At 39.2% G+C, this 26287-nt stretch overlaps 1 protein-coding gene across 2 annotated transcripts in view; it reads right to left on the reverse strand.

Moving 5' to 3' along the window:
• Nucleotides 1–26287, reverse strand: part of nlgn2a (neuroligin 2a) — a 135564-nt gene that overhangs the window by 84683 nt on the left and 24594 nt on the right. The window contains exon 2 of one of the 2 annotated variants that reach the window (XM_069714159.1): nt 20110–20163. The exons of the other annotated variant lie outside the window; for it this stretch is intronic. Coding sequence (XP_069570260.1) covers nt 20110–20163 — 54 coding nt within the window. The remainder of the gene's footprint in view (nt 1–20109; nt 20164–26287) is intronic. 2 annotated transcript variants of the gene reach the window in all.

Genomic DNA, 26287 nt, shown 5'->3' on the forward strand with positions numbered 1-26287 from the left:
TGTTTAAGCATTTATGAAATGGCTCATAATTTTGGGGGACATTACAATTATGGTAAATTATATTTATACAGCTGATGATTCAACCTAGAACATTTTTATTTTAACTTTTGCTGAGATTTTACAACACATGTAAACACACCTGTCTTGGTTGTGGCCTGCATTGGATGGCAAGATAGGCTCGCGACCTCATTCCTATGTAGGAGAAAGTCTGCCGTTTAGAGGAGGACACTGAAAAGCTTCCAGCAGACCTGTTTTTGGTAAGAAAAATGGTTACAAATAAAAATCAGTAACAATAACAATTAGGGAATACTTTTAAAAGGCTCACAAATCTCAAATGAGAAACATGTTCACCATTATGACAGGAGTGTGCTATTTTATATTACTCACAATAAAGATTTTTTTTTTTAATTTGACCAAATTAACGTCATGATAATAGAAATATTCCAACCTGTTGACATAATCAGTAACATTGTACTGATATGCAGTGTAACAGTATGACGTATTTTCTCTGTGTCCTCCCTCCAGCTGATATGTGGCTGTAGTATTGAAACAGTAAGATAATGATGCTGTGCAGAGACCTTGAACACGTCACTGCAGGAGTTTCAGCTGCAAGCAGTTGGTGTAATTTACAGTAACGAGCTACGGTTTATCAGTGAGTATAGTGTCCTTTAGCTGCTAAGATAACAACGTCGTAGTAACGATATATTGTGGCGACAACCTCACCTGTATGCGACGCGTTTTGGGTACGGCAGTATCTTCCGCTTATTTCCTCTTTACGTCCTCGGTTTGGTCCAAAAGTCGTTGTGTTCTTACTCCTCCGGTTTGAAATGGAGACCACAAACTAATACTTTCAACTGCGGTGTTCTCTCCACGTGTGACATTATTTGTATTTGTTTACAGCTCTCGGGACCCAGGAACGAGGCAAGTCGAAACCACCGCAACCAAAAAGTTTTGTAAACAAACGGCCGGCTGCTCACTTGCTGACACCCCGGCTTAAGATGCAGGTAACCGGGACCTCCATTCAAGCTTATCCAATAGAAACGGTGTAGGGGCGGCTGCAGGAGAACGCAACGAGCGCAGTGCATTCTGGGCTTTATAGGACTTCCGCATTTTGAGCAAAAATTTATACTAAAGCCTATTTTCTCAGTTTTCTCTGGTCATGTAGCACCAATTTCAATTTTTTTTTGCACCTATCAAGTGCATAGACACTCAGGTTTTGTACAAACACCAACTGAACACCGGCAAACTGTTCCTTTAATGCTTTAGGTTTTCACAACTCCTACTGCTTATTGCTTCTTCTTGACTCCTTTGCATTAAAGCTATCCTTACATATTATTGCTTAAATACAATCCTTACACCTCGTTGTTTCAAGGCTATACTTAAGCCTTAATGCTGAATCCTCTCACCTTATCTTTTAATGACTACTGAGTCTTGATTGCTTAAAAACTATTCTTAAGCCTTATCGCTTAAAAATTATCCAGACGCTTGCACATCGACCCTTTTGTTGTGAAGCTCCTTCTACATTGTTCCTCACAAGAACAGAAAGAAAAATACATTTTAACACTTATAATCACAGGAACTTAATTAGGTTCAATTTTAAAAAGAGCATTAGAATCTGTTTTGAGTGTGAAATGAGGCAACAAGGACTTGGACTTTAGGTGTGACTTTGTCTCTATGTATTTGATACAATATGTAGAAACAATTCCAGCTTTAAAACTACTGCATTGAAGTCCTTGTTTTACAAATAAAGCAGCATTACGTTTTCTATATCCTGCATATATTGCAGGTTATTACTTTAAGAGCATGACCGTAAGGAATGAATGTCATCGAAGGCTCGTACGTACTTAAATGCACGTGCATGTCTTTGCTTTGTGTCCAGGACTATAAATACGATGTAATCATGCAAACTCCAACGCTCCTCTTCATCTCCCTCCTCGTCTGTGCTCATGCAACCTCTTATTATCGCCAGTCCACCTCCCTCTCCCTCGGCCTCTCTGCTCTCACCGCTCTCCTCCCTCCTGTAACGATCCGGCCATTACTGGGGCTGCCGTTCCAGCTCTGGTTTCACGGGGTGTCTGGGGTCTAATTGGGACTGAATGAGTGAGAGTGTGTGTTGCTGTGAGGCCTCATTGACTGGGATCCAGGGGTTGGCCTGTCCATCCCCCCTATAGAGATGTACTCTGATTGAGTCTTTACATGCAAACAAACACACACTCAGGGATAGCACAAACTCAAATGTTATCTATATAAATACATGCATGTTTGACTTTTAGAAATTTTTAATAAAACTGTTTACTTGTTTTTTTTTACTTTTATTTTTGAGTAAACTAGAAAAGCACTGTGATAGCGCAGACTGAAGCCAAAGTCAACGGTCCACTCTTCTATGAAATGCAAATCTGAAACTGCAACCATTTTATATGTCTAGATATATTTACTATTGTGGCGATTTCACAGATTGTGGCGATTTCTATGAAATGCAAATCTGAAACTGCAACCACTTTATATGTCTAGATAGATTTACTATTGTGGCGATTTCACAGTTGTTCTAGTTGCAGTTCTCCCAGTGCGCCATAATGCAAGTCCATGTATCCATCCATCCATCCATTATCTATACCCGCTGTATCATGAACAGGGTCACGCGGTGGCTGGAGCCTAGCCTAGCTCACTTTGGGCGAAGGCAGGGTAAACGCTGGACAGGTCGCCAGTCCATCACAGGGCCAACACATAGAGACAGATGGAAACAAAGACCATTCATGCTCTCATTCACACCTAAAGGCAATTTTTCCAGAATCACCAATTAACCTGACAAGCATGTCTTTGGATGGTGGGAGGAAGCCGGAGTGCCCAGAGAGAACCCAGGGACAGGAAGAACATGCAAACTCCACACAGAAAGGCGGAGGTAAATATGGATATATATGTTTTACATTCAAAACAGTACATGCCTGGCCCCCATGTGGATACAGCAGTATGTAGAATCCAGAATTGCTGTAAACCTAATGATCCATGGCAACACACCACTGTGACAGACCTTTTTCTGCCATTTCTATTCTTAAGTCACACATAATATGGCTGGCATCCTGTGTCAGCAAATACTAGACAAGTCAAAATGTATTTGCTGACCAACAGTGTATCGTCTTTTTCATAGGTGAGCACTGACTTCTACATATATGGGACATGCGACTGCAAATAGGTATTAAGTGCTTTATCTACATACTAAAATATCACAAACTAGGGAAAGGTGCCCAATATAATGTCCAAAAAAACAGATGATGTATTCACATTTTTTATTTTATTCAAACATCTGAATCATCGCATCTGTGAATTTATAACAAGCATAAGGTCATAATGACCACTGTGTGGAGTTTGAAATTGTTTTTAAACTGATTGCTTGACAAAATAGTTACCAATTATTTATCCGTCAATAGACTATTAATTAATTGCAACTATTGAATAATCACTGCTATTGACAAAAAAATATGACTAACTATTGACCATTGAATAATTGCTGTTATTAACTGTTGACTAATCACAGTTATTAACTGTTGATTATTGACTAATTGCTGCTACTGACAACTGACTAATTGCTGCTATTGACTATTGACTAATCGCTGCTATTGACTAATCACAGTTATTAACTGTTGACTATTGACTAATTGCTGCTATTGACTAATCACAGTTATTAACTGTTGACTATTGAGTAATTGCTGCTATTGACTATTGAGTAATTGCTGCTATTGACTATTGACTAATTGCTGCTACTGACAACTGACTAATTGCTGCTATTGACTATTGACTAATCACCGCTGTTGACTATTGACTAATTGCTGCTGTTGACTATTGACTAATCGCTGCAAATGGCTCTAAATAAAATATTCAGTATTTGTTTTCCCATTTTTTGTTGTGAGGATTCAGCACATTTGCACAATTATTGACTACAAATGAACAAATGAGGTCACTAGGTTTAGACCTCATTTGTTCATTTGTAGTCAATAATTGTTCATGTTTATGTGAGACGCACTAAAGCACACAAGCCTTTTCTGTGTTGTGTTACGTAGAAGAGCAGAGTGTATCACCTTGTGGGTGTAATGTATTCTTTTTCTATTTGTGAGTTCCTGCAGCAGAGAAACAATAAATTGGTTGTAGAGAGTCTCCGCTGTCGTTCTACGTTCAGACACCAGCGTTCCCATTAAGTAATGCTGTCAGCCCTGTCACTACCCACCGCTCTCCATCTCATACATAACAATACCTACTTAATTGGAATGCTCCTGCGACAGTTACAACACAATCCAGGTACAAACACAGTGAGCACAAAGCGAGAGAGAGACAACACACCCAGGGAAAAGCTGCGGCGGCTCAAATTGAGTGGAAGTTTTGTAACTTAACAAAACAACTTAGCTCGACGTATATGAGCTGAACTGCATGTGTGTGCACGGTGAGAGGAATGATTCCTGTCTCCCGCTGTTTACGTACGTGCAGTGTTTGAGTGTGTGTTTCATGCAGTTGGAGCTCTGATCTGTTGGATCTGCGAGGAGCCCGGATAAATTCCACCACATGCCGTGTGTGTCGATGCGAAAGTGTGTGCAGGCGTTAATCAGTAATCAAACATTCTTACATGCATGACAATCTTCCTGTTTGTTAACCGTGTCACCCCAGTGGGAGTGTGGATTATCAGCAGCCACTTATCTGGCCTTGTCTGTCCCGACAGTTAATCTGACGGTAGAGTAGCAAATTTGACTTCTGCTCCACAGCTGTCGGACCTTCTGCTCTGATTGGTTTTCCAGCATAGACTCACTGCATCCACGTTTCTTTTGTATCAATGCAACTTAACCTAGTAGAAATCTGCTGAATGTCAACATCTTGGTGGTAGAAATTGTCTTTGGATATGACTGATAGCAGTTACACTCAAGTTTTCCTCCTTCAGTCCCACTTGATCAATACTGTCTCCTGTGATGATACAGAGTCCAAATTAAATTTTTCTGGCTTCCCTTCCACAAACTAGTAAATACATGTGTCTGCCAAGAATGTTTTCAACAACTACACTATTTATGCACCAACTGAAAACCAGGTCACGCTGCCTGTTTTGAATGGATTTGCCTCTGATGATGTTTCCCTTTTGAATTACTTAGTTTAGTTAAAGCTCCCTTAGTTAAACCCCCTCTAATGAAAATACACTTTTTAACTTTATTAACGTGTCTCATATGCTAGAAGACATATCATGAGCAAAATAAGCAGTCAACGCCACCTCCTGAGTGCTTCAACTTTGGAACTACAGCATATCGAAGACAGTCTGAGAAACACAGATTCAGACATCCAGGGTTTTATATGTCAAGGAATCTATCCCACTAAATTGTGTGGTGGGGCTTTCGATGTCATCGAGCTGCCAGCTTGAGGTGCCAGCTTGAGCTGCAGGCGAGCGGCGTAAGAGTGGGTGGAGATAGAGGCAAAGACTGTTTGCAAATTCATACTGTAGATCTGTGTATACTGAATGAAGGCAAAGGTGTAGAGTTACATTTAAGTCACCTTGAAGCAAAAACATTTATTTTTGGAAAAAAACTTCTGAATATATAATGTTGACGAGCTGAGATAAATTTTTAGGGGTTAAATCAATGCCAGGAGAGGAAGTTTTAACATTCGTGCTTTTGTTTGTCAGTCCAGCATATTATGTTAATTGTTTTATGCTGATGAGACCACTGACAATTTTACAACATTTACTTTCAATTTTTTAGCCACCTCAAAGGTGAAAACACAAAACATCATACAAGTCAAGGAAGAGCTACTTTCTTACACCACACAGACATCATAGAAAGAAGGCTGATGTCGCTTTGAGCATAATACTTTGTATTAAATACTGGAGGTAAACAAGTTAAATACGTTGCCTTTGAACCTTTGCAGATGTTTTCATTCAAATATTTCCGTCGTAAGTTGCAGGTGGAGTTGTTTTCCTCTGTTGACAGTTGATAATATATAAATGCTATTTCCAGTTCACAGATCCATAACGCAAAGCCCAAATCATACCCTCCTACAGCTTTCCATCAGCTCAAGCTTTGAGAGGACAGCCTGTGGTTATGGAGGGAGATTGTTAAAGGACCAGTGCATAGGATTTAGTTGCATCTAGTGGTGAGGCTGCAGACTGGAACCAACTGAACACTCATTTAACCCTCCCCTTACAAATGTGTAGGATATACTTTAGCGTCAAAACTAGGAAAAAACACAAAAGCCTCACTCTAGATCCAGTGGATGGTTTGTTCTCTAGAAGAGGACCCGTTCCCTATGTAGACATAAAGGGCTCATTCTAAGGTAATAAAAACATGATTAATCTGCGTCATGCTACTGTGATTGCAACTCTCACGAGACGGTGCGAGAATGAAGATGGCTGCTAGACAGCTGACACAAACAATCTTCATCCTCTTCCCTCTTTCCACCCAAAATCGGACTACAACCAAGCGACCTGGATCACCTTGAGGAATACATCGACCGGTGTTACAACAGAATCTGCATCATGAACAAGGATAAAACAGGCAACTCCAAAACCGGATTCACTCCAAACAGCAAACGACATCGTCAGTATTCACCCTCGAGCACAGGTACAACACCGTCCTCATCCCCGAAACCAGCCTGTTGCTCTGAGCTAAGCAAAGTACTCATCTTCGATCTCTTTGAACACAATCTCTCCGGACTTAACGCCAGAATCGCACTCATCGAGGTGCTTCACAGAAAATTTCGGTCACTCCGCCAAAGCCTAGAATACAGTCAAGACCAAATCGACACCTTCACTAAAGAAAATAAATCGCTACAACGCGCTGTCAAAACTATTTCCACTCAGCTCACCTCCGTTACCATCCAGCTCCACACATTCTCTCGTTCCCTTTTTTCCTCGCTCCATTAAGAAACACGCTCTCTCTCTCTCTCTCTCTTCCATTCAACTGTTAAGTATTACTCTCTAAACCTAAAAATGGTCTATTGTACATACATTGTTGCACCGAGTATGTTCTGCACCTCCTAATCCTTTGCTTCCGTTTCTCTTTTTTGTTTTTTTTAAATGCGTTTTGTTGTTTGTTACATTACATTACTTTTCATTCAGCTGACGCTTTTGTCCAAAGCGACTTACAATAAGTGCATTTCAACCATGAGGGTACAAATTCAGAACAACAAGAATCATCTTGTCATCTTGTTTTGTTTGTTTTCTTTTGCTATGTTTTCTGTCAGCAGTTCCGACTACGCCATGCACACACACATGCATACTCACACACATACACACGCGCGCACACACACACAGACACCGACATGGACAAATATAGACACACACCCCTGTATCGACATTAACACCCAGCCCATAACAATCAACAATGTCATCACTCAACTTTGTAACCTGGAATATCTGTGGAATTGGTTCACAGGCAAAAAAAAAAAAAAAAAAAACTATTCAACCATTTGGCCAAACTTCATGCTGATATGTGCCTGCTACAAGAATTTCACCTCTCAGAACAGACAATAATAAATCAAAATCACCACAATGCAATCGCATTTTCTCGGCTCATAACAGAAAACAAAGAGATGTACATTTTATTAGACAAGAAAAGCCTCGTTTGTCTATAACATCACCATCACAGATCCTGAAGGACGTTTCATCATCATTAATATATCAATCAACAACAGCTCTATCACAATCTGTAATGTTTATGGCCCTAACTGATGACCCATCCCTTTTTTTCCAAAATGTATTTTCTTCCATTTCTAACATTTCCGATTGCCTAGTGCAGATGTAATAATTCCATTCTCTGTTTACAAAAAAAAAGCAAAGAAAAAGAACACGAAGCTGAACTGGGAAAAAAAATAAAACAACTTGAAAACATTCATGCCAGTAACCCAACAGAGGAAACCCAGCATAAATTAAGAAAATACAAACTCAAGATAAATGACAAGAACGCCAAGAAAACTTCCACCATAACAACAAATCTGGTAAATACTTGGCAAATCAAATGAAAAGTCACCAATGACACAGGAAGAACTTTCCATAGCCCTCAATCATATGCCCAATAACAAAGCACCAGGACCGGATGGCTTCTCTGCTGAGTTCTAAAAACACTTCTGGCCCATTGTAGCTCCACTTTTTAACAAAATGACATCAACATTTAAACAAAATGCAAGACTTCCAGCAAGCATGAACACAGCCACAATTTCACTGCTCTTCAAACCTAAAAAAGACTCATCTTTACCATCCAGTCCAATCTCTCCTCAACGTCTATATAAAAAGCATCACTAAGGCACTCGCTCATAGAATAGAAAAAGTCACACCATCCATAATTCATCCAGATCAAACTGGCTTTATTAAAGGGAGACATGCATCCAACAACACATGAAGACCTTTTAATTGAATGCATTAGTCATCTTCACAACAAACAGGAACCATCATAGCCACCTCAGATGCCAAAAAAGCCTTTGATAGAGTTACAGTGCATCCGGAAAGTATTCACAGCGCTTCACTTTTTCCACATTTTGTTATATTACAGCCTTATTCCAAAATGGATTAAATTCATTTTTTCCCTCAAAATTCTACACACAATACCCCATAATGACAACGTGAAATACATTTTTGGGAAATTTTTGCAAATCTATTAAAAATTAAAAAATAAAATAAATAAAAAATCACATGTACATAAGTATTCACAGCCTTTGCCATTACACTCAAAATTGAGCTCAGGTGCATCCTGTTTCCACTGATCATCCTTGAGATGTTTCTACAACTTGATTGGAGTCCACCTGTGGTAAATTCAGTTGATTGGACATGATTTGGAAAGACACACACCGTCTATATAAGGTCCCACAGTTGACAGTGCATGTCAAAGCACAAACCAAGCCATGAAGTCCAAAGAATTGTCTGTAGACCTCCGAGACAGGATTGTATCGAGGCACAGATCTGGGGAAGGGTACAGAAACATTTCTGCAGCATTGAAGGTCCCAATGAGCACAGTGGCCTCCATCATCCGTAAATGGAAGAAGTTTGGAACCACCAGGACTCTTCCTAGAGTCGGCCGCCCGGCCAAACTGAGCGATCAGGGGAGAAGGGCCTTAGGGAGGTGACCAAGAACCTGATGGTCAGAGACATCCTTGATGAAAACCTTCTCCAGAGCGCTCTGGACCTCAGACTGGGGCGAAGGTTCATCTTCCAACAGGACAACGACCCGAAGCACACAGCCAAGATAACAAAGGAACTCTGTGAATGTCTTTGAGAGGCCCAGCCAGAGCCCAGACTTGAACCCGATTGAACATCTCTGGAGAGATCTGAAAATGGCTGTGCACCGACGCTCCCCATCCAACCTGATGGAGCTTGAGAGGTCCTGCAAAGAAGAACGGGAGAAACTGCCCAAGAATAGGTGTGCTAAGCTTATAGCATCATACTCAAAAAGACTTGTGGCTGTAATTTCTGCCAAAGGTGCTTCAACAAAGTATTGAGCAAAGGCTGTGAATACTTATGTACGTGTTATATTTTCGTTCTTTATTTTGAATAGATTTGCAAAAATTTTAAACAAACTATTTTTACTTTGTCATTATGGGATATTGCGTGTAGGATTTTGAGGGAAAAAATTAATTTAATCCATTTTGGAATAAGACTGAAACATAACAAAATGTGGAAAAAGTGAAGCGCTGTGAATACTTTCCGGATGCACTGTAACTGGTCATTTCTCTTTACCACATTACACAGATTGGTTTTGGGGAATCATTTATTAATTCGATCAAAATTCTGTACACCTCACCTTCAGCCACAGTTTTCACCAATGGACAAATCTCACAAAGCTTCACATTGCACAGGGGGACTAGGCAAGGATGCAAACTCTCACCCTCTCTATTCATAATTGTCATTGAACAGTTAGCTGCTGCCATTCGTCTGAAAATTCACATCCAAGGATTCCAAACATCAAACACACGTCATAAAATAAGTCTCTATGCAGATGATATATTGCTGTTCTTACAAAATCATCAGTCATCATTACAGGAAACAATTAAACCTATTGAATCATACTCCAACATCTTTAATGATGCCATCAACTATTTTACCTTCAACTCTTACAATATAAGCTACAATCCGGATAGCTACGTTCACGCCACCTGGCGCTGCACACCCGTTAATCACTTTTGGAAAGAAATCACAGCGTCATGGTCCGTCATCCTGTGCTGCCACATGCCATCATCCCCCTCACTCTGTTTACTAGGTGACCTGTCAACAATCAAACTGAACAAAACAAGCAGTAGATTATTCCCTGTGGCCCGACCTATCGCCAAGAAAACTATCCTCATGAAGTGGAAATGAAGGAACACCATACACATTACACACTGGAAGAACCTTTTAATAGATTACCTCTATGGAATATGAATCCTCCTCCATAAAAAAAAATGATGCAACAGAACCTCACTCAGTTTGGTCATCTCTCATTAATTTATCACAAACTTGATCCCATCTATCTTGCTATTTTACTTTTGTTTTCTTTGCTTATCCACAATCATAATTTAAGCACACTCACACCGGTATTCAGATCTACACAGTAAATTGGAGAAAAAAAAATTGACTGCTTAGTAAACACACACACACACACACACACACACACACACACACACACACACACACACACACACACACACACACACACACACACACACACACACACACACACACACACACACACACAAAGGCTACACCAGCCGCATATTAACACCAACTCCCACAACACCTGACACATCTTGTAACTAGCCTGTATTGACTGCTCTTGTTGTCTTTGTGTTATTCCTTTAGTGGATTGTCTTTTTGTGTTGCAAGTAATACAAATAAATAAATACAAAAAAAAAGGTTAGGGTTGTACTCAATATCTGCCAATAAGATCTGCATGTATCCATAGATGTAACCTCCTCCATCACACACTGCACCACCCCCTCCTCATTCATCAAGCATTAAAGTGAATATTGTCGGCACAGTTTTTGAATCCATATTTCCAGTACAGCTTTAAAGGAGCATAAATAGTAGAGAAACAACTCCAGTAGCCAGTATGGACGTAAGCTGTCATGGATCATCATCATCATCATCATCATCTATCCAGCACCTTTACCCACTAAAATACTGGCAGGTAGCACACAGTACTTGTAATGATTTTGGCACCGTTCCCTCACATTTCAATGAGATGCTCCTTTGCGTCCGTCATATATAGCAAGCATGAATGTATATTTTTGAACCTTGTGTATAATCCTGGCGTGCTTCACTGATATTACCGATCCCTGCAATGCCTGCTGGGAGGTCCTCTCTGCAATACAATTTGACAATTCCAAACTTCATTTGTTTCAGTGAGCACTTTAAAGTTTATTGATTTGGATTAAATAGACCCACAATAGCTCTTGGCTAGCTCAAAGCCAGCGTCGGGGTATTCACTGAGGTCCAGGAGTGGAAGAGAAGCTGAGCCAGCCGTCACTGCTGCTTCCCTCAGTCCCTTATAGCGATTACACATGGTAATAAACCCAGCCAAGTGCAAAACAAAAAAAAACAAAAAAACTGTGTTGAGCTTTTTCCCAAGCACTAAGCTAGCTGACAGGCCACACGGCGCCAACTAGCTCCCTCTTTCCTCGTTTCCTTTCTTCCTTGCCTGTCCCGCTCTATCTCCCAAAACCTAGATGTGGGTCCTTTTTATCTCTTCTTCAGCCTCCCTTCCTTTCCCTCCTCTTCACTTTCTTTGTCTTGTCAAAGGGTTTCAAGCTCAATAAAATACTATCTGTCAGCGTGCGATGGAGTAGGTGTATTCGACATGATATTGACACAACCTTGACACGACGTGGGCCGAGCATTAAGTAACGGGGAGGCAGGGAGCTACAGCAGCAAATAACCGACAGGCCCGCAGAGAGACGGTGTGATAGAAAGAGACAAGAAATTGAGTCTCTTTAGTAATGTTAAAATAAAGTTGGTTTGACAGTGCTGTTGATCTTTTTCTGCGGAAGATCCTCCTCAGTTCTGTGTTGTGCTACTTTATCCCCTGACACGCATGCACGTGTGTTTGTTTGTTTTTTTGCGCCGGGCTGTACTGCTATGTCGTCTCCTTTTGGATGCTGTTCTGTCCAATTCTGCTTCATTCTTCATCTATCTGCTCCTCACTGTCTTGATTTTAATGCTCCTTTCATCATTTTTCAATATACATTGCTACTTAATCTTGTCCTGGTGCCACCTCATTCCAGTCAAAATCCTCTTATAAAGTAATTTCTAATCAGAACATAAGGATGTAAAATGGTGAAATAAATAATATAACGGATACTGGCCTGTGCATGTGCCATTGCTGATTGCTCACAGCCTCCTTGTCCTATTGTATTTCACAATTTGGAGATTTGGCTGTAAGAATTTGTATTGTACAGTACATTGAATATTACGCAGTGTCCATGGTAAAAATCCAACAGGAAATGGAGAGATTTAGCAGGAGAGCAGCTCCCTGGATGCTCCTAATTATGTGAAAAAGATGAAATGTGCCAAGTCTCCGTCCTTGCATGGCGCTGTTTTCCAAACCAAGGGGTTGCGAGTGAGTACTGTAATAGAGGGAAGTGTTTTCGCCCGAATGTGTATGTCTGAGAGCACGAACAGAGAAGACGATATGGAGAGATGCTGCATTGCCCACAGGCCAGCGTCTGTTAGCAGAGTTATAACCAGAGTGGAAACACCACATAATGCAGACAGACAAAGAGAGGAGGAGGGGAGAGAGTAACAGGCAACAAAAAAAAAACAAGGAGGAAACTGAGAAAAACACATAGATGCGGACAAAAACGGAGCGGAGACAAAAAGCTTGTATCTGTCTCACACAGACAACGACAAACTCTCATTATTCCTTCGCACCATCCACCATCTTGCCATCCAGGAGAGAGCATTGTGAATATCTTCTGTTTCTCGCTGGAGTGTCTGAATGATAAAGCCACTCGGGCTCTCGAACGTCTTTCATCTAGCTCGGCATTAACAAATACAAAGTATCGAGAGGTGACTTCTTCTAGCGCTGCCATCACTCTCACTAATGACCCCCTTATGTCTTTTTGTCCATTTTTCTTGCCTGTTTCTCAGCAGTCTTCAACCTCTGCTAATACTAATTCATCAGCAATCATGTGAAATTATGTTGCACATCTTAACAAATAGAAATAGTCTCTGGTGGCCACAAATATACATTTTGCTTGGAAATACAGTATGGCATCCGAGCCATTTACAACTACCAACATATTCAGATAAAACACATTAATTAAAAGCTGATTCAGTACATTGTGCTCACTCAGCCAGCTGCTGGAAAACAACTTTCTGCAGACCCACTTTTGCAGGCTGTTTATCAAAAGACTGCAGAGTTATTGTTTTGCTTTGAGCAAAGAGCGATCAGCAGGGAAAATAAATTTTACAGATAAAGTTTACAAGCATTTGGCGCATGGACAGTACTCATTTTCAAACCCTGCAGAGTGAACAATTGAGTTAAGTAAGCAGTTTAAAAGTTAAAGCATCAGCTATAAACACATTACCCTGGCCATTGTTGTTTATTGTGGTCTGTTAATATTTATCTATACAAATTTGGGCTATTTGTTTTTGTGTACAATGATATTTAGAAACTCAACACAAGCATAGAGCCACATGGGTACTCGGATTAAAAAATGTGTTACTGTTCAGAATGATTTGTGAAAAAATCTAAACAATGTTCACTGCTTTTCATATTGTATCATATTGCATTATAAGGTATTGCAACATGTCAGATCATATTTTATAGTATCGTATTTTTTTATTTTTTATTTTATACACTTTATTAATCCCCGAGGGGAAATTTCTTCACTACAGCAGGGGGGCTCTCAGGGGGAGATGCTGCAGCAGGCTGCCACGACCGCGGCGCCAGGTAACCTGACCTGAAGTGCATGTTTATCGTATAATGTATAAAATCATATCGCATCATAATGCATTGTATTGTGTCGTATTATAATGTATAGTATCATATCGTAATGTATTATAACATATCAAAGTATATAGTATAGTACCGTATCTTGTATAGTACCGTATCATAATGTATAGTATCGTATTGTAATGTATAGTGTTGTGACTTAATGTATGACATCGTATTGTATAATATCGTAATGTATTTGTCGTACTGCAATGTAATGTATAGTATTGTAATATATTGCATCGTATAGTGTTGTATCGTAGTGTTATATATTGAATCTTATCATATTGTAATGTATCTTATCCTATTGTCTCGTAATTTATCAAATTGTAATATATAGTATCATATTGCATTGTAACGTATTATATCGCATCATTTTGTTATATATTGTATTGTACCGTAATGTATCGCATCATATCGTGTCATACTGTATTTTAATGTATTATACCGTATAGTAGTGCATTGTATATTATCATATTGTACTGCATGGTATCCTTTCCAAATATATTGTATTGCAATGTATTGTATCATAATGCATCGTATCAAATTGTAATGTATCTCATTGTAATGTGTTTAAATGGCTTTTTGTTCTTGTTCTTCTACACGGTAGTATGGAGTTGTGTAACATCAAGGCTAGTTGCTGCATACATTAGTCAATTTGTTTTTATTTGCAGTCCCTCCAGCAAAAAAGATCCTGATGTCCAGCAGATCAATAAAGGCTACATACAGTATAACGCTAAACAGTGTTAATCTGCAGCACTAATGTTTTGAATGTAACTTGAAAACACTATTGTGGAATCAGTACTACTATAATTAAAGCTGCCTGTCTTTTTATTTAGAGCACGCACATTTGACAAATATTCTTATTCATAAACGGAGAGGTTTTTTTTTAAAATGAAAACTCACCTTTTTGTCAGCTCATAATTTGAAATGTCTACTTTTATGTGACATCTTTAAAGGTGCACAAATAAATATTTTCAGGTTGGTAATAGTTCACATGATTATGTATAATGTGAAAGGGGTTGCTTAAAGTAACAAATTCAGAGATAAAAAAACAACAACACCTGACTGCCTTTTCACTGACATCTAAAGAGCATTTTAGCATCTTTCAGCTTGTTGTTCTGGTTTTCTGGTTTACCGCTCAGCTCATCCTAAACTTTGTTTACAGTAAAAAGTTCTGATAAACCCACTGAGCCATAATGACCACAGACATGACCGACGGGCAAAGTTAGCAACGAGTTGGTGATGCATTTTGTAACTAAATGCCATATTTTCATAAGAAGGTGAAGACCAAAACGTGGCTAAAGGAGAGTGAATTTAGATTTATCAAGTGTCCAGAAACACCAGTCGAAAATAAATGATAATATTTTGTTGAGGGCATTTTCTGTTGTCATTATCTTATGTCTGTCCCTCTGATGTATCAATTCAGACTAGTGGCAGGTTTCATTAACCCATTGTTTTACTGTGTACACTTACAAACTATTTCTTCATCCTATCAGAACATTATTTCAAATCAAAAATGTGAATTGAGTAGTGTCCAGATTAAATCACCGGAGTGCATCGTCCTAATTAATACATTTCCAGTTTCACTACAAATTCTTGGTCTAATTAATCAGAAAATGTTTTCCTCCTAAAAGTTCAACGCTATTAGAATATAGCACAACAAAATTTGATTTCCCTGTGCATGGAAAATTACAATAAAGGTTGAAAATTACAAAAATGATTGTATTTCTGTCGAATGTACGAGTAAGAAGTATGTAACAATACAAATGGCTCAAAGTCAGTATTCAGTCAAATAAAGACGTAAAATCAAGTGATTCTATAATCCTTGTAATCTGGGGTATTAACAAAATGACTACTTTATTGTGAGAACTACAGCATTAAGTAACAGATTCACTGAGGTAAATCTAAACCTCTCACTGCTTTGCTTGATTAATGATACTAATTTAATACCCATCTGGATGGTTCATATTCTTATCATCACTAGTCATGAAGAAAATCGACTGCATTATTGGAAAAGGCCTTCTTCAATCCGCCACATCATTTACATGCTTAATGTTTGGAAAAATTGCATTTTGCTCCTGAAAAGGAGGCGATCAGGTCGGCTGTTTAGTCCTTTACTTTTTTCTGTCCTGACGTTGTGTTTGTACATCTTTATGGTTTTTGTTATATGTTGATGGATGATCTCGGTGTCTGAAATTCAAGGAGAATTTTTAGGAGCATTTATTCTCTGAAATAGGACGTCTCTGACAGTTTGCAGATCACCAGAAGTACTTCCGGGCGATGCTTCCTTTTCAAGCTCCCTATTTTTTTCCCCTTTTCTTTTTTAGGATAAAAATAATAAAGCCATACAAAGCAGGTAGAGAAGCCATACGATGACTGCTCGGGTGCCATCACTCTTTTGTGTGAATCTGTATCATTCATTTTTAATTTTAATTTTATAGTTTTTAATTATTTCTGGCTTAATATTAAATATTGTTTTCATAATACTATGGATATAGGAATAGATGATCCTATGATGATATCAATTTATAATTACATTTCTTATTTACATTCTAGAACTTAAGTTATGTGGGTATGCAATATAAAACATGTTTTAACAATGTTTAACTGCTTTCTAATGTCCTCACATGTAATATATCACTACTTTTTTATTCACATTTAATATAAATGGTAAACATTTAGGCCTATTTCATTTAAAGAGGAATTGTGGTAGCTGATTTCTACAGCACATTGTTTAAAACAGCTGTCAGTTTGGTTTTGATGGAAGATTTCCTTTTAGAAAAGTACAGTGTGTCCGTGTTTGCACTGCACCGTCTTGTTTGTTTTACTCGGTGTGGGAGCGTGTCAGAGAGAGGTGACATTGTTCCTGGCAGAAATATGTTCCAGGTTTGGGGCTCAGGTGGCTCTGCTTTGTCTCTGATCAGAGCTGACACACAGGGCGGCACAGTAACACACTATCTCTGTCTCTTTTTTGATTTAGCTCAATCTTGCTCTGGTTTGTAATCCCCCCCCCCCACACACACACACACACACACACACACACACACACACACACACACACACACACACACACACACACACACACACACACACACACACACACACCTAAGCTCTATAAATCTTTCTGAACATCGATCCTGGGCAGCACTGCGGCCCGAGAGCCTTTGCTTTGTCACACCTGATGCAGAAGCACAAGCTCCTGAATGAAACCATCGAGATGGTTTAAGGATGCTTCTTGAGAGTACAGTATGTCTTTTTTATTTCAATAGAATAGCTTATGAACAGGTTTCTGCATGGCCTAGAATACACTGCTTCAAAGCAAGCCAATTTGAAAAGGCTTGTTGATACGCGGCTGAAAGAATGAGGACAAGATGGTGGTCAGAATGGATGAACTGATGGTGCCGGCTGTTAAAAGCTTGCCATGTGCTCACCAGGTTCTTTCACCATAAAACTGCCCAGCTTTAAGGATATCGTTGATTTTGTTGAATGGTTTATGGCAGGTTAATGTCATAGTCCAAATCACGGCACTCTGGTTTCTTCCCCTGAAAGCTTTATTTCTGCCACAATTCAAACAATTGCAGGTCTTTGACTGTTAATAGTGCATTGGCTCCGAGAAGAAAATTGCACAGGTCAGGTTGGCGAGCAGCTCTGAATCAGAGGGCATGAATCACAGCCTTGAGTATGTGCATGAATCGTTTCCACCAGGGACTGAACACAACTGCCCATTGTGCCGTGTATCTTATTTTTACACAATGTAGGCACAGCAAAAGTCCCACTTTCCTTTCTGTATTGTTTCCCCGACTAATTATGCACTCTCACTGCATCAAATAAGCAGTTGCCTGGAGAAAAATAGCTTTATATCAATTTTCAGATGCTGTAAGTTGGACGCAATGTTCTGCTGGTTGCTTGGTTGAAACACACTGGTACTGTGTTTATAGATCAGCTTTTACGGTGACGACCAGCAGGGCTGAAAGCAACCAATGAGGACAGTCTCAGCACAGATTCTGAAAAGTTAAGAATTTTAACAACCAGAGGACCAGTTTGCATTTCAGTTTACACTTTAATTACCAGTTTATATTACTTGTGGCAGGTTTTGAAGGCCGATTCTGATATTTTTGGGGGATTAAAAACATCAAAATATCCAGTCCTGATGTGTTTTAAGACGTAAAACTAATACTTATTTATATTTGGAAACAAGTTGGAAATTTGGATCTAGTGGGTTTTTCTACCAAAATAAGTTCAATTACATAATGACATTTTCTTAAAATGATGGTTTCCTTACTGAAAAAGGCAGAATAAAATATCTGTTTAAAATGTTTAACGACAGGATATTAAGTGTCTCCTGCTTCACTGTGAAATCCATTATTATTGTAAGTGGATTGCAGGTTTTAAGCCAGTTGCATATTGACTTACAATTGGAATCCAAACTACTTTAAAATTCATGTTTTATGTACGTGTCTCAAACTTATCTTAAGCTTTCTCCATTCGCCGGATGAATACAGAAACGGTGTTCAAACTCGACACATGCCGTTTTCTGCACCATGAAGGATAAACAATAAGGAAAGGAACAATAAAACAAACATTGTTTTGGGTTGATCTTTTTTTCTCTCCAAACTATTGGGAAATATATGAAACTTTAATGGAGGGATTCACTATTATAAATGGAATTATACCATGTGAGGTTGAAGGCTTTGAAAAAGCATGAAGATCATCATGTGGGTATATAATTCAAGAAAATCTACGTGTTGAGTGAAGAAATAGGATTTTAAAGAGGAAATAATTGAAATATTTGTGGGCTCCCAGCTTTTCTTTTTTGGGGATTTGGACTCATAACCTCAATAGTTCTAAAATACAGGCAAAGGCCCGGCTTACCAGTGAAACTAATGGAGATCATTACCCGTGGGAACAGGCTGCCTGTATTCTGTATGCAGCAGTAGCCATAACTAAACAAGATTATCTTCATCTGCATTGTTTAAAGTGTTTTTCATGCATGTTTAATGGTTCTGTGGACATTCATTTTCCAGTCCCCCCTCCTCTCCCCACCTGTGATGAATTCCAGTTTAGGGCAATGGTGCTGAACTCGAGTAATGGGATTAGAAGTTCCCGATCAAATGAGGTTAATTGTACATCGTGATGAGGGATGAGAGACATATTTAGAGGAGGGAGGTGAAGCGTCTCGACTGGCCTCGACTGTTTCCACTGCTTTGCTGACTGTGGCAGCTCAAAAAGTTGTGTCTGTGCCAGCGCGTTTGATCACCAAGAAAATCCTCTTGTGTCAAACTTTCTCCGACTCCCAACTTCAAAAAAAATACCCCAAATCAAAGAGCATCAGGGAGCAAGAAAAAGATTCACCCGCACAACCCTCAAAATAGCATAAAGAGAAATATGTATCAAAATATCATCAGTCATCTTTTTTTTTCCAAAAGAGCAAGGAAAGAGAGGGGGGGGGTGTAGATGAAAGTGCAGATAAAATCACCTCCACAGTGTGAGTGCTGCAAGTAGGAGATAAATTAAAAGCAGGCTGTGAGTTCTGTGTCCTTATTCCAGCAGTCGATTAGACCTAAATCTTCCAAAGCGGGGCACAAGTGTCCTTGGATGTCCCCGGTTTTTCTTTCCCCTTACTTGATTTGATGTTATCATCATTGACTTGGAATAGGGCGAGCTTAATATTTGTGTAGTTCCTTATTCAATAGCAATTTCATCCTTGAGCTGGAGGTTGAGGCGCAATAATAATGCACCTCATTGTGTAAGCTGCTCTGAATAGGCGCTTTGTTACTCAAATTCCTGACAACAATTTGGTTTCTGGGACAATGCTGTTAGTTGGCCAATGTATTTTCAAGGGCACAGCGGTGATGATGGTGTCCGAGGACCTGTATCATTAGAGAGGGAGATAAGGACCTCTGGAAAACACTGTGGATGGCTTTATAATGGGTATCTGAGTTCCATTAGCCAGGCCTTATGATCATCCAAGGTTACATAAGGCAAATGATTTCCATAGGAACGACACCTTTTTAATTGCAGCGGTCAGCACATACACTTTCACCAACACATCAGTATGTATCTCATATCCAAAGACCCACCTAAAAGATGATTGTGCGTGTGTGTTTTTCCTGTACTGCATGTGTACACATCCCCCAAAAAGACTTCAAAACAAGAAAAAAGGAAAAACATGCAACAAAAATACCTTCGTCTCGAGGCTTGTTCATTGAAGATTCATCGTGTTTTTTTGTGAGCGGACCTAGGGTTAAGAAAAAAAGGGGGGAAAAAGAGAAAAGAGAAAATTCAAAAAAGATTACTGGCAAAAACCGAGAAAAAAAAAGAATATCAAAAAAAGAAAAGAAGCAAGAGCAAAAAGGACAAATCAGCAAGAGTTCATGTTTGCTTATTGTTTTTTGTTTTTTTCCTTTAAAAAGAGTACAAAAACAAAAACAAAAGGCATCACAGACACAGATTTATCACAAGAAAAGAAACAAGATCAAAGAAAACTGTTTTGGATGTGATTTCCTTCTCTCCCCCCTGTAGAAAGAAAAAGGCTGCCATTGGTTTTTTACGGTCCCTCTTTCTCTCTCCTTTAAACCCTGCTTGTTCCCTGACTCTAAAGTTTTGTTGGAAGCTGAGTAGTTGGAGGGTGGAGGAGAGGGTTGACGGGTGGGGGATAAAAGGAAATGTGGATTAATAAGGCCTCGCTGGTTTGAGGAACAGGACCCAGCCCTTTCCAACCATATGACAAAAAAAAGAGACAAATATTTATTTTTTAAAAAGGCAAAGAAGAGGAAACCCAGAGGAAGAGCAGGCAGGTTTAGGTCCTGATGCTCAAACCCTTTAAATTGCTGACATTTCAGCAGTGAAAGCACACAGAAAATGTCAAAGGTTTTGTCACACAATTAGACCTTTTTAGAGAGACACAGTGAACACAAAGACACCTTTAATTAGACAGCCACTGGTAAGCACAGAGACAATGACCCTGCAATGGTAAAAGGTACATTAAACATGTTTCAAATGAAATAGGGCACAGGTGCTTTAGTGTGTTGAGAAGTGTGTGTGTGTGTGTGTGTGTGTGTGTGTGTGTGTGTGTGTGTGTGTGTGTGTGTGTGTGTGTGTGTGTGTGTGTGTGTGTGTGTGTGTGTGTGTGTGTGTGTGTGTGTGTGTGTGTGTGTGTGTGTTGTCATTATTTAGTGGTTAAACCAGAGTGCTATTCCCCAGGCGGGTAAATAATTACATAGCACAACAGCAGTGTGTCAATTTAAAATGACAAGTAAGCGTGACGCTAATTGCGCAGAGGAGTGCAGGTAAAAGGTGAATGTAATTTGATCCACATCTGCCCACTGGCTGTTTTTGGTAAATTAAAAGAGCAGCGGAGAGAAAGAGACGAAGACATAGAGAGAAGGAGCGGGAGAGGTGAACGCAGAGGGAAATAAAAGAGAAGATCTTCCCTCTTTCCCTCCCTCCCTCATTATCTCTGAGTGTTTGTTTTATTTGTTGATGAACAGCTTGCGTCACATTTAAGGAAACCTGATGTGACCCAAGTGGTTTCTTTTGTCACCATCCTTCATCAGGTGTTCTGCGTCAACAGGAAGTGAGGAGTTTAAAGAAAACCGCTTTGATCGTAGTGTCGTTTTTACTTCCACCCACCTTCATGCTTCAGTCTATACAGTACAGTACAGATATGACAGAAAAGAGACAAATACATTCGTCAGTTCTTACAAATATGAGGACCGCTCACCTCATCTTTCAGAAGGTGAACGCTGGTAGAAAATACTCTTCACCTTGGCATTCAGAAAGTAAGTACTACCACAAAAATACTCTTCACCTTCCATCACTTTCACCTGATAAATCCACTTTGGAAACTTGAGGTTTGGCAAAGGAAGTCAGGAAACTGAACAAAAAAAAAAACCTTATATAATAACACTGACTTACTGGAGGATACCTCGGCTCCAGATCTGAGATTTCAAAGTAAAAGTACATAATAAAATGTTACATTGACTAAATAAACTTATGAGGAGAACACAGTCCAAGTAGAAAACTCTGGGAGTGCAAGATTTGATGTTTTTAAGCAGGAATTACAAAGAGCAGACTCTTCCAGTCAGTCAATCAACAAGTTATTATAAACACATTTGATCTTTTGTAGTCATGTAATCTCACTAAGAACATTTGCTTAAGAACTGTGCTTAAGTACAAATATGAGGTATTTGTAATTTACTTTAGTATTTCCATTTTAAGCAACATTATACTTCTACTTAACTAAATCTCAGAGGCAAATATTCGACGTTTTACTCAACTACATTTGTAACTTTCTGTCCAGTAAAAAACATTATCTCTTGTATCTAGCTAAGGTTTTGATTGCAGGACCTTAACTTGTAGTGGAGTACTTTCACAGTGTGGTATTAGTACTTTTACTGAAGTAAAGGACTTCAAATACTCCTTCCACCACTGTAATGTCATTGGCCTTGTAGTTATTTGGTCATAAAATGCGTCAAAAGTGATAAAATCACTCAAATCTGAAGGATTCATCATCTGGGGAACATGACTTCTCATACAATATTTTCCTTCAGTCCATCCAGCAGTTGGTGAGATATTTTAGTCTGCACCTAATCAACAGACTGACACATTCAACCCAAGAACCCCGCTGTTGGTGTGGTTAGATTTTACCATACAGTCGTAAAATGCAATGCGGTTAGCATTTAAGACCTATGTGAATGTAAAAAAGTGACAACCCCGTAAAAAGTGTTTATGTTGCTGGTTTCCAATAGTTTTTCACATCTGGCACTTTTACGTGAGCACCTATTTGACTGGTGAAGCAAGAGGTCACACTTTATCTCAGTTAAACTTGGACATGAACACAGATTTGTTTCTAACAGAGTCCTCCTGGATGTCGGGACTCTTCTGTATAAAGATATTCACTGTCTTCAGGTAGAATAGCTCATTATTAGAAATGACTTCACATCTGACTCCAAACATCAATAATGTTATTTTTATAACGTACACAGTGTTTTCAACGGTATTCACAACCTGAAAGCAGAAGTTATTGATATTTGTAGCCACAGCCTGAGGGCTGAAGTTCATTCCTGACCTTGAAAACAACAGATTAAAACCACAGTGAAGCTGGTAAATGGACATTGAGTTCAGATTTATTTTTTTCCCTTTGGTCAAACAGATAAATGGACGTAGAAATGCTCTCATTTCTATGAAGATAATGCAGAACGATTGTTTTGTAGATGAAACTCAAACGAGTAAAAACTTCATCAGTCACAGCACTGAATTAACTGATTAAATATAACATAGGGTTTGTTTAATATTAGCTATACAGCAAAAAAAAAAAAAAAAAAAAAAAAAACAACAACAACAAAGACTGATGCACATCAAAAGTATTTACTTAAAAGATTCCTGAGTTATGAAAAGAGTTTGAATTAAAGAGGCTTTTTTGGAGGTTGGAGTAGGGGGTGAAAAGGAAAAATCAAGCAACCATTACCAGCAACACGCTGAGAAAATGTATACAATTGGAGCTTGATAGACATCTTTTTTGCAATGAGTGGGCAAGGAGGCGAGCAGTGTGAATCAAGCTGTAGGGGGAAAAAATAGCTGCATTTAAAGACACCCCCACCCCCCCACCCACACTCCCCATAATCAGAAGAGATGCCGTGATGGAGATTTGATGGAGAACCAAACCCACATCAACCCTCCCTCCCCCAACACACTGACTGTGCCTGCAGCTAGCAAAAATATCGGCATGTTTTATTATAGTACACCCAAAACAGACGGGAGAAATTGGCATTTGTTAAGACACGACTCGAACAAAGACGTCCAGCAAAACATATGACGTTTTTTAAAGCAAAAAAAAAAAAAGCACATAAGATACTTAAGCAGTTGTATGACGCATGGACTTTTTTTTTTTCTGACGTTATGATCTATAATAATGCCCCCATGCTATATTTGTGATGCACAAAGTTGGGGCTGAAGAATATTTCAGACTTCCAGTTGTTTACACCCTCTCCCTCCTGTACAGTCGCTTACTTTTACCCTCCTCTCTGCCAAACTTTTTTCCTTCTTTCTCTCATTGCTGTATTCACCGTTTGTAGCGCAGGCCGACTGCAGCTCACTTTGAAGCTGATTATGTAAGGCTTCACTTTGGCTCCACTTCTCCCTAACGGACACACACACACACACACACACACACACACACACACACACACACACACACACACACACACACACACACACACACACACACACACACACACACACACACACACACACACACAGAAGAGGTATGGAGATGTACATAATCATATAGAAGGTGCAAAACTAATGAAATAAAAAAATGAAGATGTCAATAAGATGAACGGAAACTAATACTTTTGGTATTTTTTTCTTAATGGACCTACTGAACTCTATTTCTGCAGCTGCATCTGACACCGAGGCAAAACACATAACAAATAATATAATTTTTCTACCTTTACCTTTTTCCTGGTCTTTGCATTTTTGCTGCTGTTGTTGTTTTTTGGTGCACCAAAAAACTCTGTGGGACACTTGTTACATTTACTTCTGCTCGTTCTTGTAATTTTCAAAACTTGTACAACTTTATTTTGGTCAGAAGAGACAACAACAAACATACTGAGAATGTAGAGAAAACAAAATAAGTGACGATGGAGGAGAGGCCAGACAGCAGAGACTGATGGAGACGAGAAGATACTGTATGAGCCGTATCTCGCTTCTATCGTCATGGGCAACATGACATTCCTGGCCTGGAGGATGGACGAGCCAGCTGCACTGGTGTAATGTTCGACGGACTGCTGTGAACGAAAGTTTCTGCAGCCCAGACATTAAACTGTTGGTGTTGGAGCCAACCCGGCAACTGCTTGTCCCGTACAACTTCCATTCTATTTTGAGCAATTGTTAAAAAATGATTTCCCTGTGGGGACTGATAACATTTTTCTGACTGTGATTCAACAAGAATACAGACTCAACAAAGTGTTCGAGGCATGGAAAAGGAAATGTATGGGTAATAAATGAAAAGAAAAACCAACAGAATTCTAAATCTGACAAAGTGTCTTGGTGGTGTTGAAGGGATGAACCATTAGTTTGTGTGTGTTTAGTTTCACTTTAGATTTACACTCACAAATCAGTGAAAGATCTATTTTTTCATTGCCTTGTGGAGGCACAGTGGTGCAGCGGTCAAGGTTCTGGTTTCTGACCTGCTGATCAGCTGATACCTTTCTGTTTGGAGTTTCTCCCCGTGTCTGCGTAGGTGTTCTCCTGGTGCTTCCTCCCACTCTTAACACATGCGTGGTAGGTTGATTTGTGGCTGTAATTTAGCTGGAGGTTCTAATGTGAACGGTTGGTTGGTTGGTTGGTTGGATGGATGGATGGATGGATGATTTGAAAATGCCAAATTAAGTATAAGCTCTATCTTAATTCATATCTTCAGTATATATTCTAAATACATTACAATCTACATTAGGTCTGTAGCTACAGTATGTATGTATCAAATCTTTGTTGTCCATTTGAGTGAGCTCAAGGGTTAGGGTTAGCTGTAATGTAAAGAAACCTGCACAGTCATAAAAGTTCAGTTTGTTGATGATGCTTATAACCTTCAGGTTAAATTCATACAATCAAACAAATACAAAATATATCAAAAGACCATTTAACATTTTACTTAATGACTTAATGAGACTTTTAGGCAACATGTATAGTTTCTATTTCTACTCATAACCTGTTTAGTAACCGGTGCTGGTTTGCAGAGGCTGGTCTTGAGTTTCTCTATTGAATGATACGTGATTATCTTGGGTAAAGATACTAGATCTCTTTTCACATTTGCAAACCTGCCATGTTTGTTCGGAATTAGAAAGGCTTCATTTATATGACTAATGGAACGTGCTTATGGATTCTGATGTAAGATGTATGTCCTGACTGTAGTGTTTGGTCATTTAAATTTGACCTTGTTCTTCACCGCCCCGGGTTTTTGATGCAATGAGCCTCTCAGATCCATTACATCAGGACTTAGTTTGATGCAATAGATAACAGAGCCCACTTCATGATTATTTTATATGGTTTTGCATATTTACCATGAACATCCATATCAGTATGTTTGTGATTTGATGCCGAGAGCAGCCCAAAGACAAAAAGAGGCTTCTTTCTTTTTGTTTATGGAGATGAGTGTGTTTAAAAGTGTTTATGTGCTGGCATAACTCGGTGCTGAGTAGCTCGTTAAGGCCTATGTGTGCCAGTCCAGCATGATCTACGAGGAAATGGAAGTGGGTCTGACAGCTTATGTGAGAGCGCAGAGCATGAAAGATGGACGCTTGGTCGGAGCTGTACAAAGGATCGGGAGTGTGTCTGAGAGAGATGGAGATAAAGGTGGAAAA

Source organism: Brachyistius frenatus, unplaced genomic scaffold (assembly GCF_029030835.1).
Source record: "Brachyistius frenatus isolate BFR_SWC_R1_liver_20210118 unplaced genomic scaffold, ASM2903083v1 Contig_127, whole genome shotgun sequence".
NCBI lineage: Eukaryota > Metazoa > Chordata > Actinopteri > Embiotocidae > Brachyistius > Brachyistius frenatus.